The sequence below is a fragment of the Eretmochelys imbricata genome, chromosome 11 (genome assembly GCF_965152235.1).
Source record: "Eretmochelys imbricata isolate rEreImb1 chromosome 11, rEreImb1.hap1, whole genome shotgun sequence".
NCBI lineage: Eukaryota > Metazoa > Chordata > Testudines > Cheloniidae > Eretmochelys > Eretmochelys imbricata.
Window position 1 is genome coordinate 61,357,706 of NC_135582.1, and position 17,663 is coordinate 61,375,368.

At 42.6% G+C, this 17,663-nt stretch overlaps 1 protein-coding gene across 2 annotated transcripts; it reads left to right on the forward strand.

Annotated features, from left to right (window-relative positions):
• The first annotated feature begins 1,906 nt into the window (after window positions 1-1,906).
• Window positions 1,907-15,585, forward strand: ICOS (inducible T cell costimulator). 2 transcript variants are annotated; one of them, XR_013347491.1, is made up of 7 exons: window positions 1,907-1,974; window positions 9,010-9,051; window positions 9,961-10,299; window positions 12,015-12,127; window positions 12,879-12,969; window positions 13,511-13,583; window positions 14,582-15,585. XR_013347491.1 is itself a non-coding variant. In XM_077829979.1 (6 exons), exons 1-5 carry the CDS (start codon window positions 1,917-1,919, stop codon window positions 12,966-12,968), a joined length of 642 nt encoding a protein of 213 aa, XP_077686105.1. In that variant the 5' UTR covers window positions 1,907-1,916; the 3' UTR covers window position 12,969; window positions 13,511-15,585. The 2 variants fall into 2 exon arrangements, 1 of the variants encoding a protein (XP_077686105.1); XM_077829979.1 differs by having other exon boundaries at window positions 13,511-15,585.
• Window positions 15,586-17,663: the final 2,078 nt, after the last annotated feature.

The window sequence follows — 17,663 nt, forward strand, 5'->3', positions numbered from 1 at the left end:
AGAGGAAGGGGAGAAGCCCCAAAGAGACAAGTCAGAGCCACCGAAAGAGGATCTGTTTGGTGTGTGGAGGAGCACCAGGGGAAGCCAAGATGGGAGAGGTGGACTGGAACAAGCTGTCAGAGGAATAGCTGGATAGACGACTGGAACATGTCGCTGAAGAATTTTAAAAGATTAAAATGACAGGGGAAGAGAAGTGAGCTGCTGGGCCCAATGTAGGTTGGAAAAAGGAAACACGTGTGAGAGACCAAAAATAGCTACAGATATAGGAAGTGTGCTGTGGAAACAGATTGCTTGCACCAGCTGTCAGCTGGAACCGGCGTTAGCTTTTCTCAGTAAAAATATCCCCATGAGGTGGGAAAGTATTAATCCCATTTTACAGAGGAAGAAAACAAAGGCAGGAAGGTTAGAGGCAATGAAGGATTCTGTATGGGGTTGGATTAGAATATAGGAGCTCCTTGCTTTCAATCCTGTGCTTCATTACCTAGACCAGGCTGCCTCTCACATTAGCAAGTTATACCGCTTGTGATCAGAGGCTGCACTAGCTCATCATCACAGGATCTGGCTCAACTGCAATGAGCCTGTATCCCTCTAAAGTTGCCCGAAAATGGTGCTGGGAGAAAAAGCACTTTTTGAGAAAGGGGCGAGTAAATTAATGGCTAAAACGAGTATTCAGCCAATACAAAATGTGGTGAATTTTGGCTTTGCAAAGCATGTGCAAGCCAGTCCTGTTATTTATAAAATTATTTGATATTTGGTAACATTAGAAGCCCATCCCAAGTGAACCCAGGTCAATCTCTGGAATATCTGCACAGTGTCTGAATGGGTCATCCAAGTATGTCCATGGGTAGATCACACTAATGCCATTCAGATCATCTTTGTAAATTCAGAAATGCTAACAGGCTCCAATACAGCTGAAATTAACCAAATCCCCTAGATTCTTAAGTTGTTTTCCCATCTTCCACCAGCTCTAATAATAAAAATATACATGTATAAATAATCATTTGGATGTGGATGTAGACCTTTTGATCCCAAAGGATCCTAAAGCATTCCCTAGACCACAGATGTGCAGCTGCCTTTGGGACAAAGAACAGCAGCCCAGAGCACAGCAACACAAAAGCAGAGCGAGAAAACGTTGGCTGTGGACACTGCATCACTCCCTCTACTTTTACAGAGAGGCCATGAGGTCTTTAGTGTCCATGCAGACCAAACAGGACCTCGGGTTTGAAGGTCTCATTTGAATGAGCGCCTAGAAAGATAGAGGGCTGAGCTGATCCACCTGGGATTTGACTTTGTGTTTTCATTGAATTCCAGGTGCTTCGATTCCAATGCGTGGACCAGTAAGCCATTCCCTTACTGTATCCACTAACAACTTTAAAACAAAGACAGCAACAAGTTGTTTAAGAGAAACTGATGGTGGACAGTGGCTTGTGAGAAAGTAATTTGACATAAATTTGTTTTGGTTCTTTATCTATGTCAGAACTGGTTTGCTAGCCACTGGTTATTTGCAAGACACATACTAGATAGGTGATGGTGGTGCATGCAGGGGATGGATTAAGCGGGAAGTAGCCACTCGTGAAAGTGAGTATCGAAGGTGGCCTATATTCTATGAGGTAAACTAATGACACAGATACTATCGATGCTGGGAAGATGAAAGTAAGACTGAGCTAGGGGAAAATAAAACCAAAAACAGACACCCCCCCCCACACAGACGCATGTCATAGCAAAACCCCTGCTGACATAGCGATAATGTTGCTATGGGTTATTTTAAATAAAAGAGCCCTTTTATTTATTGTATAATTCCACTCATTGCCCACAAAACCACTTCCTTTTCTACGAAAGGGGCAACAGTGTGAATTCTCCCTCAGTTTTGAAAACTTAAGACAGACGGCTGGGGCTGGTGTCTGTGTCAGACAAGTATGAAGTCAGGAGTTTTAACGTTCTGTCTCCTCTGCTTTCAGTTGGAATCCCTCTATGGTAAGTGGCGTTTGGGGTTTTGCTTCTTACAATAATCATCCATAAGGCATTTAAGACACACAATGACCAGATATGTAAATGGGGAATGACTGTCAGGATGGGGTTGGGGGAAGGGGGGAACAGTTAAGAAAAATAGTCGCCAAGAGGAAAGAGGTCAGCCTCAACCTTACCACCAAAGAGGTTGGTCTGAGCTGAATTTGTCCCAGCACAGAACATTTGCGCGGTCTTTGAGACCCACAAAAATATGTACTTTGCAAGCAGACAAGTGAAAAATGTAAACAGCCAGTTACCTTTCAGATATAGCTAGTGTAGCGGTCTTCCCTTATGGAGCATAATCTATAGAAATGTAAAAGTGCATCAGGTGCCTGTATAAGGAGATCCATACTGAGCTATTGATTTCAAGGAGGAGTCATGTTTAGGTGGGGAATTCTTTTAACTTGGAAAATATATATGGGCTGGAGAAGTGGTTTAGGTCATTTATATTGCAGGATGGAAATGCAGAGTGATTTACAAGGAGCCCTGGGTGATGCCATCGAGCTGACCATGACCATAACGCTGACAAGGCAGTTTATGGGATTCAGCACCCTATCGCAGCATTGTAGTCTGCAAAGTATAATGCCACAACTCGCTTCCTTTTAACTTCTCTGAAACCCACTTTCCATTACATACTAGTCCAGTGCAGAAATTCAGTCAATATTTGATTAAAAGAAGAAATCTCATTAACCTACATACTGTTGTAGGATTTAGTGGGATTTGCCCTAAGTAACAGTACTCTGAAGTTTGGGGATTTGGTGGGTATTATTACTAAGCCCCATTTAAATTTGTTCCTTTGAAGGTCATGCCTAGGGCCATTGGAAATAGATGGTACTGAAATTCCAGTGATATAAAAGTAGGTTTAAAGTCTCTGTGGAATTTTAGTACTTCCAAGGTTTTATGCAGAAATTAAGTTTTTATTTAAGTAAAAAAAACTTCAGAACGTTAGCTAATGTAGTGCCAGCATCCTAGGCCATCAAACTGGCAGATCGAAAGAATGGATGAAGTCCTGACCTTATGGAACGCAATGGCAAAACTCCAATTGACTTCAGTGGAGTGAGGATTTCAATATCCCAAGTAGTGTGTGAGCTGGCCCTTGTCTCAATGAGGAGTTAACTTGAAAAAGCTATTAATGAAAACCAAACATCAATACGAATCACTTCCATTTTAGCAGAAACATCCAGCTAACATGCTTTATCCAGTGTAGCTGGACTCATTGGAAAGGACATTTCATATGAAAAGAAGGAGACTGCAAATGCATGTTCTCTCAGGCACTGGCATTTTTTTGACACTCAATCTGGGAATCAGCGGGAAAGGAGGAGCAAAGGGAGAGAAAAGAGGGTGATTTCAAAAGCTCCTCTGAGGGAAAAAATGAAATCTCACAGGAAATGTTTTTCTACATTGCTTTCAACATATAACACGGTAATTATTTACTATTATTATTAAAAAGGACAAGACTGGGTGAAATAAGGGGCTGTTTGGTTTAGAGTATCTCAACAAGGATGCAAAGAATTTATGGAATATGTTACCTCATAAAATACTATTTCCAAGCATTTTAGCAGAATTTCAGTAGGAAAAAACATAGCAGCATTTTAACAAAAATGCATGCAAAATTTGCAGGCCCTAGCCCTGCTCTATGGATATATTTCCGATCAGAAACTGTGCCATATAAATTAAAATTTATTTTGGTCTTTGCGACTTTGTGGCATAATCTTGACAAAGAAATCACTATGAGAATGTGCAGCCTCAGGCTCCAGTTCCTACCCAGACTTCTATTGACTTCATTTAAATGGAATTTGATCTGCATAAGGCATGCAGGAATAGGCACTAAATGGAGAAAATGAAAACATCAGGCCTTCACTCTGACGTGAGTTTTTTGTATTCATTTAGTTTACCTTGGAAGGGCTTAATATTGGTCCCTTTTGAATTTCTCCCTCAAACAAATTTCCCTTGCACATTTCTCCACAAAATCTCCAAGAGATTCCATATTCGTAAACTGCCTGTCTAAAGGTCATGGTAACACTGCCATAGGGCTGCAGACCAGACAGCGGTGGGGTTCTGGCTGTGGAAAGTTGTCTATTCTATATTTTTCATGTAGCCATTTAAAAAAGTTAACGTTTGCCAATTGTTATCACGGGTTACAACAGAAACCTCCTATTGTCAGTGTAGGGAGAAACCATACTCATCTCAGATACTAGGGTGGAGGTACTGAATGGCAAATGCTGACATTTTAATAGGGACCACCATAATACTTATATTTATCCTATAGCATAGATAGGCAAGTAGTATATCTGTGGCCAACACCTTTTTTCCTGTAGGATAGCTCTGCTCTTTGAGTCTGGGCCCTGATTCTACAAAAACTTGTGCACACACTTAGCTTCAGACATGTGAGTGGCTGAACTCAGTTCAGCGTGCATCGGCTTAGAGTGGCTGGAAGGGTCAGTGCTTCAGTGACTTAAAACTGTAGATATTTTCTTTATGCTACTGGAAGAAAAAAAAATAATCCAAGCTCATCTTCAGCAGCAAACACATGCAGCTGAGATTGCGTTGGTGACTTTCACGAGTATGTTACAAGTAAAGCTCTGTTCTGAGAGTTAAACCGCAGAACAAAAATGCCCTCACCCCCGCCCAACGGTCCAAGACTATTCCCACCCAGCCATCCCACCCTCAACTCCAAGTTTCAAAATGAGGGTTAAACTTTATTTTATTTTTTTAAGTCTGTTATGGCCAGATGCGATTTTACCTGAGCTGTTTGCAAATGGCGTTGAGTCACGGACCAGTCTGAAAGCCAGTAGCAGCTGGTAAATAAAACACCTATTGGGCACTGGCCATCCAACCACCACTGGTGCAGAAATCCATGAGCCCCCACCAAAGAGCCCACTGACTCTACTGAAGATGCTCAGGAAGATGCTCTAACTCAGGAAGCATGTTGGCCGGACTGAGTTAGAAACATAATTTAAAATCTCTTATGGAAGCCAACATAGCTTGTCCACGCATGTGCGCACACACATGCCTGTACCCATCAGTCCCACATTGCAACCAGAAATGTAAGTGGCCAGAGTCTCCTTTTCCTTAAGCCAGGAGAACCTCCACTTAAGTCCAGAGTTACACCTGCTTGTGAGATTTTAACCCCTGCCACAGTCTTCTTATTGCTATTGCATTATGTCAGCCTGATTTTAATGAAAAAAATACAACCTTAAAGATGGCACCATTCCAAATGCTTTAATACAGGATAGAAAGAGGGCGTTTTGCACTCTGTATAAAAAACAGTGCTTATACATCCCACCCTTTACAACATCTATGTGTATGTTAGGGAGCAACATCACAAACGTATCTAGCTAGTTACTATCCAGGATTGATGGGGTCCCAGAAGTAACATCCAGTCTTGAAAGCAGGAAAAGTTATCCATGTGGACACAAAAATCTCCTTGTCTGCCTCACTCCACAATGACTGATGATAATGAAAAAGCTTATGATGTTGTACTGGCCTGTCAGAAGTGTTACACATTCCAGGTGATTGGGTGAATAGGATTTTGCAAAGCTGTATCACTTGTTAAAGCTGCACATTTGGGACAGCGAAGACAGCAGAAGCAACCACTAGCTACTGGCAAGAACTTTAAAGGTTCAGAGGTTTGCACAGTTTGGAATTCATTTCCACCCAATACTACCTAGTAGTTAGAAAATAGTATTCACTACAATTTCTATATTAATCATCTTGCAAATTTCAGAGACATTTTTGCAATACTTCATGACAGTCTCCATTTTGGCAAGGAAAAACACAGCTTTCAGTGGCAAAGCTAACTTGGGCTCATGAAGTATGCTTGTGAAACTGGTGATCTTTTGTTGTTCTCTTATACATCATTAAAACCTCATTCACAGGAGTTGCTCTCTTTATGCTGCGATCATCACAGAATCATTAAGGTAAGGCTGGAAAGGACCTTGAGAGGTCATCTACTCTATGCTGAGGCAGGACCATGTATACCTAGACCATCCCTGGCAGGAATCTGTCTAATCTGTTCTTAAAACCACTCAATGAGAGGGACTCCCTAACCTCCCTTGGTAACCTATTCCAACACCTAACTATCCTTATAAATAGAAAGATTTTCCTAATAGCTAACCTAACTCTTCCTTGCTGCAGATTTAGCTTGTATCTGGTCTACAGAGCATAGGACAAGGAGCAGCATCCTCCCCCTTGTCGTCTTTTCTCAAAACTAAACATGCTCACAGTCTTTCCTCATAGGTCAGGTTTTCTAAACATTTTATCCTTGTTTTTGCCCTCTTCTGGACTCTCTCAAATTTGTCCATGTTTCTTAGTGTGTGGCAACCAAAACTGGACACACTACTCCAGCTGAAGGCTCAGCAGTGCAGAACAATTACTTCTCATGTCTTAGAACACTCCTTTTAAGACACCCCAGTATATTAGCCATTTTTGCAACTGCATCACATTGTTGACTCATTCAATTTACTCAATTTACAGTTGACTCACTCAAACCCCAGAGACTTTTTTGCCGTACTACTGCCTGGCTGCATTTTCACCTGTTACTCCACAGAGACTGATTATTGCATCATATTTACCAAAATGTTTACTCAGTGAAGTGATCTTATTAGTCCTCAGTCTTCTTGAAGGTGGGTGGTTACAATTCTGGGCCCAGGAAGATACAAACCATCCTTCAGTTGGCCACAGTCCCACATGAATTGTACGCTTAATGACCCTCCTCCACCATTTCTATTGCTGGTCAGCAGCAAGGACGACACCTATGCACCTCAGCATAAAAGACAGATCACCACCACTTGAACGAAAAGAATAACTCCATTAGCTTGGAGCAAAATTAGCTTGCTATCCTCGATGTGGACCAGCCACTGGGGAGTTCCCACACTAAGCCAGTGTGCTACATAGGTTTTTAGGGTGAAAGTCACTGCTGTATAAAGCTTGTGGCCCACTTAAGCAAACATAATTGCATAGTCCCATTGACTTCAGTGGGGCTGTTTGTGGAGTGAGATGCGATTAGCGTTAGAAAGTGTAGCAGAATTTGGCCCTATTTAACCAAAGCAATTGAACCACAAATCTAAAGAGCCCCAGACTATTATTAAATACTCCTCAAAAATATTAGATCAGATTTAAAATACGAGGCAAACACTGTAAGCTTTACACCTGATACATTTTCAACTTTTTTCTTCCCTCCACTGATTTGTCCATGTGGTGCCTAATTTTAAAACTAACTATCACACTATAGCTCCTACAATCAGACAGTCTTTACAAAATCGTTACTTAAAATAATTAACAGTACCACAGCAACTTTCCACCCCCATCAAGCAGCAAGAATTATTTTAATGTTCATCCTTTCTCTTGGTGCTGGCACTTTCTGTATTTGTTACTTTATTGTACAACAAGTTTTGGTCTGTAGTTCGTACTCTGGAGCAGACATCTATATTCCAGCTGGGAGTTTTACCTATCTGTCCTATCACCACACCAGTGGGAATGGGACACCAATATCTTGACTGTCAGCATACTTGGCAATAGCCCTGGAAGTGGTACAGACTATTAGAACTATCAAGGATAACAGACTGCATAGTGGACCAGAGGCCGTGTGATAACAGAGGAAGAGTATGACTCAGTCATACAGGGGTGACAGCAATATTTTGTTTCTATAGCACCTGCCAACTGAACACCTCAGAGGATTTTACAAATATTCAACAACATAAAAGTGTCTTTGGGCACCTGCGAGGGATGTACATATTACTAAATGTTATGAGGACACTGAGGAATGGAGGGACTTGCCCAAGGTCACTCAGCATGTCTGTGGAAGAACTTGATATAGAACTCAGATCTCCCTACTCCCTGTACATTCACTAGACTGCACGTTCTTGCTCTCTCTCTTCAGGATGCATTAAGGTCTAATGGAGAGTAAGGTAGCGAGAAGCTTGCAGCCATTTGCTTCTTCAAGTTCTGCCTCAGCCCCCTCCCCACACTTAATACTTTTTACTACTGGGAACGGAGTTAGTTGTCAAAATACAACAATTTTAAAAATAATGTATAAAAGACATGACAAAAAAACCTAACGTTTTCAAGGATTTTTTAGTCTAACAAACAACTGGTATTTTGGATGTCTTTGCTAATAAGGAGGTTTAAGAATACTTGGTGCAGGAGTGCTGAATTGCTTATGGCACTTCTCTGGCCAACAGGCAGCAAGTATGTGAACAAGACTTCAAAGAAGTAAAAAGCATGAATATGAAAGACCGCTCGAGTCCAGAAACAGAGCATACTTGGCCAGACCCTGCAAAGATTGAAGTGTGTAATTATCTACACCTGTGTGTCTGTAGAATCAGGACAAGATTGCAAGCTCTTTGTATTTGTATTTTACAATAGCTTTGAACAGCACCAAGCACAACAGGGGCTAAGACTGGCTGGGGTCTCTAGACAATACTGGAATATCAAAACAACAACATATTGGCTCATTAAAATTCTTAACTATTTTCACTCCATTTCCCTAGCATAGCAAAATAAAGTTGTTTGAAGTGAGTCTTTCAATCCAAGTGACTTTTGAAAGCCTTACTGAAAATATCATCTGATGTGGAAAGTCAGACTTTTCTATCTGGTTGGCTGACATCCTTCTGATCTTAGGAGCCCTGATAAGAGAAATATAAGGCCTTGACTATCATCTGAGTACATGATCCAATAACTTCTGATTTTGAATCCTGTCTAACACACATTCCCTCTGTAGCTTTAGGCAAATTACTTAACTTTCACTTTCAGTTTCTACTTGCAAAATACAGATAATACTTACTTTGTATGGGTGTTATGAGAATTAATGAATGCTACGCAAGTGATTGATGTTAATGCTGGATCAATTAATGCTCTTTAGCTTCTGATGTTAATGTTTTGCAATGATTTTATTGCATTGTAGGATTTTATTTTTTAGCACTAGATAATGATGTCACCATCTTAACATCACATTATGATCCTTTAGTTATTTTAAACAGCAAATTACATTTTATTTTTCAGGAACTGATCACTGTTTGTCACGTCCACTATGCAAAAATTTAGGTAAGAGCCATTTTTAAAACATCTAATATTTCCATAAATTGTCTTAAGAGGGCTGTAAATATTTTTTTGTATCACAATATGGTGGTTCTTGAAATGGAAACATGTCCTTCTTTACAAGGGACATTGCAATTCATTCATCTTCCCAAAGACTCCTACAAAAGCCAAACTGGGAGGTACCAGGAGATCCTCAGTCAGGTGTTTTAATGGACTTCTCAAAAAAAATTTGAGTAATTTTTGCTGCATATGAGATGATGGCTTCTCTTTTCAGGGATTTTTGTGAGCACCTGAGGCCAGAGTGGATGTGGATTTTGGTTGGTGCGAGTGGGCATGGGGTGACATGCCTTCCCCCTACCCCAGCAAGCTTCAAATGATAGGAGATATAACCATGTCAATTATTAGGGTCAAACTTAATAGCAATTGCATAGAGAAAGGATGGTTTTGTGAATAAGCCACTGAACCGGGACATAGGAGATTTGTATTCAATTCTACCGCTTTGCAACCTTGGGTAAATCTTTGTGCCTCACTTACCCATCTGTAATGCTGGGTTCAGTGGGGGTCTCTAGGCACTACCATAATAACTAGTATGCAGTATCTAAAACTAACAGTGACCTACACCAGCTTACCCTGGGTCAGTGCACATGTGTTCCCGCAGCATCTTCACAAGCTATTTTACCCCTTGTTTCAACATCTGAATATTAAATGTGCCCAGCAACAAGACAGAAGAGAATTCAAGGGTGTCCATAAGTGACATAGGATATATTTATCTCTCTTTCCTGCTGTCGAGAGAATGCTCATTGTGGGTTACTCCCCAAAAACACAGTGCTAGAGACCCACGCTTAGTAGATTTAAGTGCTACAGATGAGTTTACCTGGTTTGATAATTACTTGGAGATTATTTTTTTCTCTGCAGAACAACCTACTGTCTCTGATCCCCAGGTGATGGTTGAATTTCACAAGGGGATCTTCAAATTCAACTTCAGCAACCCTAAAAATGTTACTGAATTCAGCATGACACTGCTGAAAGGGCATGAGAAGGAGGCAATCTGTGCAATCCACATGAACAATGGGAAGGCAATACCTGAATCTAAGACCACCTACTGTGAGCCAGTGAACTCGGGGAACAGCACGTCCTTCATTCTCAAAAATTTGGAAAGCAAGCACACGGGCATTTATCTCTGCTGCCTAGAAATCCTTTTACCTGCTCCCTACATAGAATGTAGGGTAAATGAAACCTATTTGTATATCCATGGTAAGTTCACAGCCCCTCTTTCCTTACTCTAGCTTTAAAGATATATAAATGAGAGTCAAGTATCAGGGGGTAGCCATGTTAGTCTGTATCCACAAAAACAAGGAGGCCGGTGGCACCTTAAAGACTAACAGATTTATTTGGGCATAAGCTTTCGGGGGTAAAAAACCACTTCTTCAGATGCATGGAGTGAAAGTTACAGATGCAGACATAAATATACTGACACATAAAAAGAAGGGAGTTAATTCACAAATGGAGAACCAGTGCTGACAGGGCCAATTCAATCAGGTTGGATGTAGTCCACTCCCAATAATTGATAAGGAGGTGTCAATTCCAGGAGAGGCAAAGCTGCTTTTGTAATGAGCTAGCCTCTCCCGAGTGTTTCTCTAAGATACCAGACATAAACCTTGAATTAATTCTAAATTAGCACAAAAATCCATTCTGAGATTTATCTGCATGTGTCGCAGGCAAAGTCTTTGTTATCAGTATCTGTACCAGAAGCAATACATAAATCTAACTTATGGCCTGCTCTAGAGAGGTGCTGAGCACTCACATCTCCCATTGGAGCTAATGGGAATATGCTGCTTACCTCTTTGAATCAGGACCTAGGTCTGTTAAGTAACTTGGGACAGTCTATCAAAATCTAAAGGACATTTTGCTGTCTACCTGAAAGGGGCTATGACCGCACCCCCATGGGTACCGAATGAACATCAATCATCTTCTGAGTTGCCATTCATTGTGTCTGTGATATCTCATCCTGGCTGGTTTGCAAGTGTCTCTCCTCTAGCTGAACAAGTTTATAATCTATCTGTCCAAGCCCTTGCCTTCGTTCTCTGTTAGGATGGATAATAAAACCATCCTCCCATTTTTCCCTCTCTTGTCCTTCTGCACCTTCCACCCTGCAGCATCTGGGGAATACCAGGGTAACCATGAAATTCAATGGCCCATGTTAGGTCAGACCTGATGATCTAGTGGTTCCTTCTGACCTTAAAAATAGATTAATCTATGATCCAAATCCTGTCACTTCTCTTGCGTAACTTTTCCAAAAGCTACCCCTTCCTTGGTGTCTGGGCAGCCAGATTTCCCAGCCATGGCCTAGTCATCTCACGCCTTGACTACTTCACTCTCCTCAGGTCTCTAATTTTGCCTCCCTCCATTTCATCCAAAATGTTGCTTCCAAATTCCTTTCTCTCACCAGTCCTTTGGACCACTGACTCCCCATTTGCGCTACTCATTAAATTAATACGCAGTCTGGTTTGGGCCTTCTAGGCCCACCCATGATGCAGCCCTGGTCTCCTTTCAGATTGTCCTTTGCCCCCTCCACTCGGTCACCAATACTAGCCTCAATGCCTCTTTCACTTCTTCCTCACACGAACTCTGGACCATTGCTGCGTTCTGCCTAATGCTCAGTGTGTCTTCCTTGAGTCCATTCACATCATTTAGAGCCTCTCAAAACACTAACTTCTGCCATTTCCCCCACTACTTAAAATGCATGGGGTTGTGAACCTGGAAAAAAAAAATTTTAAAAGCCAACTGGGTCACTATCTTACTGAAGCTGGAAAATGATTCTCCCTCCCCACCCCAACCCCGGCACACACTTCTTTCAGACCACTCTAAGCACTGATCTCACCTACACAAAGTGTGCGTGTGGGGGCGGGGGGAGAACTTATATTGCTAATCCTCAGTGATTTTTTTGTTTTTTTTTTAATATGGTCAAGACTCAGAAGCCTGCTTTGTATCAGAAATGATGTCATGGATGCTTATTGGGATCACTGCATTTTCCGTGGTTTCCTGTATCTGCTGCATAGTAGCCTGTTGCTTAAGAAAGAAGGTAAGCGATTTCCATACACAGTCCTAGGTCCAAAGTGGATACATCGAGGGCCTCATTTCGTGAGATTTAGGGTATATCTTCATTAGCAACTTTAAAGCCCTTCCGCAGCAGCGCTTTAATGTGGCTACACGTGTAGTCACGACACCAGTGCTAGGAGAGCTCTCCCAGGGCTATTAAAAAAAACAAAAACCAAAACAAAGAAACAAACAAAAACCCAACCACCTCCACGAGGGGAGTGCACTATCTACACTGCCACTTTACAGTGCTGCAACTTTCTCACTCAGGGGTCAGTTACAGACGCACGCACAGCATGTGCCAAGTGTGTTTCAATGACGTGGAATTCAGTCATCAGGGACAGCAGCTCAGATTTAATTTTTCCAAGTCAGACTAGCCTATTGATTAAAGGCCTGGAGCCACAGGAAGAAGGAGCAACTCTGCACAGGTCAGCAAAAATACCTTGAAGAAAATAATCAAGTGAATTGCTTCCAAAGAGGGGAAACAAATTGCTGGAGAATTCCAGCTCTGTTCCAGAGCAGAAACTTCTTAAAAACAAAAAGAAGAGAGTTTTGTTGAACAGCGTCTGCTTTCCTCTTCCAATTTGTGAAGTTTGAAGGCGAACACCAGCTGCCTCTGACTTTATGATCCACTGAAAGCAGAGAGAGATTAAATCACCCTATTAAAAGGAGAAAGGCAAGAGAGAGTGAATGGGGGTGAGAGACTATCAACTAAATTCAGGGCATTTTCTTTGCAGACAACGCAATGTGAATCCAACTCCCATGAGTTCAACAGTGAATATATGCCCATGGCAGCAGTGAATGCAGCTAGAAAACCAGCATTTTAAGGTTGTACTATGTCTTTTTACTGAATCATTCTTACGTTGTTAGCAACAGGCTCTCTGTGGGGAAGGCCTGATCTGCCTCCAACTGACGTTAGGAGGGCTGTATTATAATGTATCTGGGTACATAGTGCCATCCAACAGGAATGGCAAACTAAAAGCAAAATCCCCAAAGAACTTACAGATCAGAACAACAGACCAGTCCCCAGAAATGTTAGTGCTTCAGAATAGGGCAATGTCATAACTTCAAGAATGAGGAACTGATGTGAAGCTTCAATTGATTCAGACTCTTGTGATACCACATCGTTCCCAAAATGACTCTGGGAAAGTGCATCTAGTTCAGCTCTAAGTACATCTGCTTATCACACTTTGGATCATTATAATAAAGGCCAGACTCTGGCTGTTGGCTCAGGTGTGGGAGGGTGTCAGGAGCTTTTGCCTGACTTGGGCCCTTATATAGAAAATCAACCACAAGTTAGAACGGGAGCAGAGCTAGAAGCTGGAGTGATTTAGGCTTGTTTACAACAAATTCTTAATTTCTGTTACAGGTGTGAACTTGCAAGTAGGTCACCTGTGGCACAGGAAGTTCCCTGGCACCTTCAGCCTCCGGCCACGTGAAATGTCAGTTTCACAGCCAAAGAGATTTTCCCAGACCGAACTCACACAATACCGATCTGCTCAACAATGAGATGTTAGCTCTAGAGCTATTTCCAGTTGTGTTTTGCTCTAGATATTCTGTGTTAATTTGGGCATAGCCAAATCTATTGACTGCACATCCAGTGTGACAACATAAACCTCCCCCCCACCCATGTAGTTGAAAGGTATAGAATGTTTCCTTGCCAAGGATTTTGTTGCAGTGCTGCATAGGGCGATTATATTATACCTTCTGCAGAAGGTTTCTTCTGTGATACCTCCCACTGGAAAAAACAAAAAACAAAAAACTAACTACCTCCACAGCCAACTCCAGCAGCGTGGCCAGCACAGCAGCCATTTTACTGCGAATATTACTGCTTTGTTATGGACAGTTTAGCAGGATTGGTCTTCAAACGTCTTAACAGCACCACACTAGGATACTTTAGTGTACACACACTCACACACAGTCTCTGTCCCATGGATTGGGACTCCAGACAATAGAGAAACAATGGAAGGAGAGTGTAATCTACTTTCTAGTGTCATCTAGAATCTCAGTTATTGTGCTTTTTTTTTTTTTTTTTTTTTTTTTTTTTTAAGTTTTTTGGATTCTCACTACATCTTCACAACCCACAGTGTAGGGATCCTCTTTTCTATATAGAGCTAGGGAAATTACAGAATTTTTTCCTAGAAGAACAAAATTCTTCCAGTATACATATTGTATATTAAAATCCCAAGACCGTGGCTCTTAATTACATAAGTAAGGGCTGCAGGATCAGTCTCTACATGAGAAAGCAAGGCAGCGCCTCCTTATTCCATCCCTTTATTTATCTATATTACAGCACATACATGTTAAGGTACAAAAGACCAGAATATTCAAGAGTCCTTCATCACCTAGAATGAGAGGAAGATGAAGTTTCAGTCTTAACTTGGCACTATCTTGCTTTTTTTTTGTGGCTTTGCATCAGACCTTTATTATTTCCCCACAGGGGTCGGAGGTTACTGGTACTTCACATTCCTAGAGCAGTTCAAACCCTGGATCACCTTCAGAGTCTGTCGATACTATGCCTTAAATGGCCCACAGGGAATCAAACCTGAATATCCTGCCAGGCAGTGCACAGCACATTACTGCTCAGTTACTCTAAAATTAGAGCATCATATTAAACCCAGTGTCTAATTCATATACGGAGCAGAAATACTGGTAAGAAATACTTCCGTTCTCTAACGGACGGAAAACCAGCTGGCTTCTGCGATCAGGGACAGTTAACCTTAGCAAGTAGGACAGTTAGCATCTCAGAAGGGCTTCTCCACAACAACAACAGCCCCCGAATGAGGTGGTTTTGCAGACAAGGGCTGAAAGTCCCCAGCTGAGCTGACCTACTTTCAGACCAGCATATGGAGGGAAAGAGAAGCAACAAATAATGAATGAATAATAAAATAGCAAACCGGAACATCTGTGGCTAGAGCGCTACATCAGAAGTCGGGTCTGGGTGTAGTGCTACAGGCTCGGCTACTGGCCTGCTCGGTGACCTACGGACTTCCCCTTTCTGTGCAAAGGGGACAACGATACTGCCTTCCCGGGTAAGCCCCTTGAAGATCTACTGATGAAAGACGCTAAACAACAATCCCAGGTTCTTACATACCTGTGCGATGTGCTGACTATGAGAGCCCTGTATAATACCTGTGAGAGTCCAAAGGAACCTATTACTAGACTGAGAAGGAATCTCATGAAACAGCAAGTTCCCAAAGGAAAGGTACAGAGACCGGAGGTTGTATATCATCAGAAAACACCTCAGAGACAAGGTGCGGGTCTGCCCCAAGTGGCTCAGGTGAAAAAAAAAAAATATAGTCGAGTTCTAGAAATGTCACATTTTCACACCCTGTTACAGAGATGAGCCTCTCTTGATGAGCTTAGCAAAGTTTTAGACTAGACCATTTCTTGGTTTTTTATGAGATCTCTCTGCTCTTAATAAATCTGGTTTTTATTACACCACGTGGCTCTCAGACTGTTTGGGAAACTTCACGCACCATCCTGAGGAAAGAAACCGCTCAACCCATAAGAGGAGGTAGAAAAGGGAAGAGGGTGTTTGCAGTTTATCCCTGCGATGAACTGGGAGATGTGCTTTATTTATGGGTGACAGGTGTAATAGGCCAGGGCCTGGCACTGCTGCTGCTGACCTGCTGCAGGACACCTGGGCCGTGGTGTCCTTGCCTACGCCTGTCTCTTGCTCTCCCCGAGGCCCCCACCCACCATTGCCTGTTGAGTCCCTACTCAGTCCTCTCCACTCCACCCCCGTGACGGGTTCCACCCGGGGTGTCACCTGGAACAGTAGTACCACTGAGCCCCCTGACCCATAGGCCTGGGCTCCCTCTCACACAGTGCTGCTGTGACAAGCTGCCACGCCTTCCAGCCTGCACTTTCACCAGCATTCACACAGCTAGGGACACACCCAGCTGCAGTTACACGCAGGCTCTCTAACCATCAGCTTCCCAGCCTTGGGCCCCTGCCCTGGTCAAATCTGGCCAGTATATGGGTTTAAACACCCGGTCCGCCTCTACCTCAATGTGAAGAGAGCAATGCACACTTGTAGTAAGCAAGTAGAGATTTTCCGCAAGCACTCCAGTCAAAGCTCACTTGGTTTGGATTAAGACATAAAATAAATTAACTATAAAAGATAGATTTTAAGTGATTATAAGGGATAGCAAACACATCTAAGAGGATTACCTAGCAAACAAACAAAAACACAATCTAAACTTAGGGTGAGAATCTGCTATTCATACCAATCTAACTGATGGTACAGGCAGATTTGTAGATTCTTAAGGCACAAGCTACACTTGCTTTGCAGCTTGGAATCCTCAGGTGTTTCATACACAGGCTAGAAATCCCTTTAGCCTGGATCCAACACTTCCCCCAGTTCAGTCTTTGGTCCTCAGGTGTTTCCAGGAGTCTTCTTATGTTGGGAGTGAAGAACCCTGATGTCACTCCCTGCCTTATATAGCTTTAGCATATGGCAGGAACTCTTTGTTTCAAAGCTTGGTTCCCAGACCACTTTGTGGAAAAATACTGACATCACAAGATGGAGTCCAGCATCATGTGGCCTGGTCACATGTCCTTGTAGAGTCATAGCAGCCACTACTAACAGGCTGTCTGTAGCCTTCTCAGGAAAGCTCACCAGGTGGGGGATAAGATTCTCCCAAGGCCTATTGTTTTTCCTAATGGCCCATTACCATGAATAGGCCCTTCACAACCAGCTGTCTAGACTAGAAGCATTTTGTCTAGTGGGCATTACCCAGGTGTAACTACATTTGAAGTACAGATACATAGTCACTATTTATAACTTCAGATACAAAAATGATACATGCATACAAATAGGATAATCATAATCATAACTTCTCCAATGGACACCTCACATGGCTTACCTTGCATAAAATACATAACATAATATCACTATGAATATGGGGTGCAGTGTGTCACATGCCCCTCTCCAGAGGTCCCCATCACTTGCTGCACCCCTCCCTCACCTCCACCCCCCCCACCCCGTGAGGTTGCCCGCTGTTTCCCTCTTCACTCCCCTTACCCCAGAAGCCAGTGGGGCTCAACTCTGGCTGACGACCTGGAGTTTGGGGCTCGGGCTGACTGGCAGCCCAGGGTGGCCCAGCCAGGGCTCCTCTGGCCGCAGTGGCGGGGGCAGGCTGGGGACACAGCCTTGAGCAGAAGTGGGGGGGGGGCAGGGACCTAGCCTCCCCAAAGGGGGTGTTCACGTGCCTCCCGTGGCTTTATTGTTATGAATATTACATGCGACTCCGTGTCTCTGTTCAATTTTGTATTGCTGCCTACCTGAACTCAAGGAGTTAATTCAAACCACAGCTGGTGGCTGGCCTAGGAAAGGAAGCTAGGATGATGAGAAGAAACAGTCACAGGTATGCACTTTCAAACCAGCTAAGAGAACATTGGGGTGATCACTGGCAGGTGTTACTTCCTGGGGCTAACAACACTGCTAGGACATTTTTTTTTTTTTTTTTTTTAAGTCCAACACACAAAAGATCAAAAGACCATGACTGATTAAAAGG

Excerpts from the sequence above, each read along its gene's own strand:
- ICOS (XM_077829979.1), top strand. The coding sequence starts at position 1,917 with ATGAAGTCAGGAGTTTTAACGTTCTGTCTCCTCTGCTTTCAGTTGGAA. Across the intron at positions 1,975-9,009 it reads TCAGTTGGAATCCCTCTATG|GAACTGATCACTGTTTGTCA; the intron begins GTAAGTGGCGTT and ends TTTATTTTTCAG. Across the intron at positions 9,052-9,960 it reads TCCACTATGCAAAAATTTAG|AACAACCTACTGTCTCTGAT; the intron begins GTAAGAGCCATT and ends TTTTCTCTGCAG.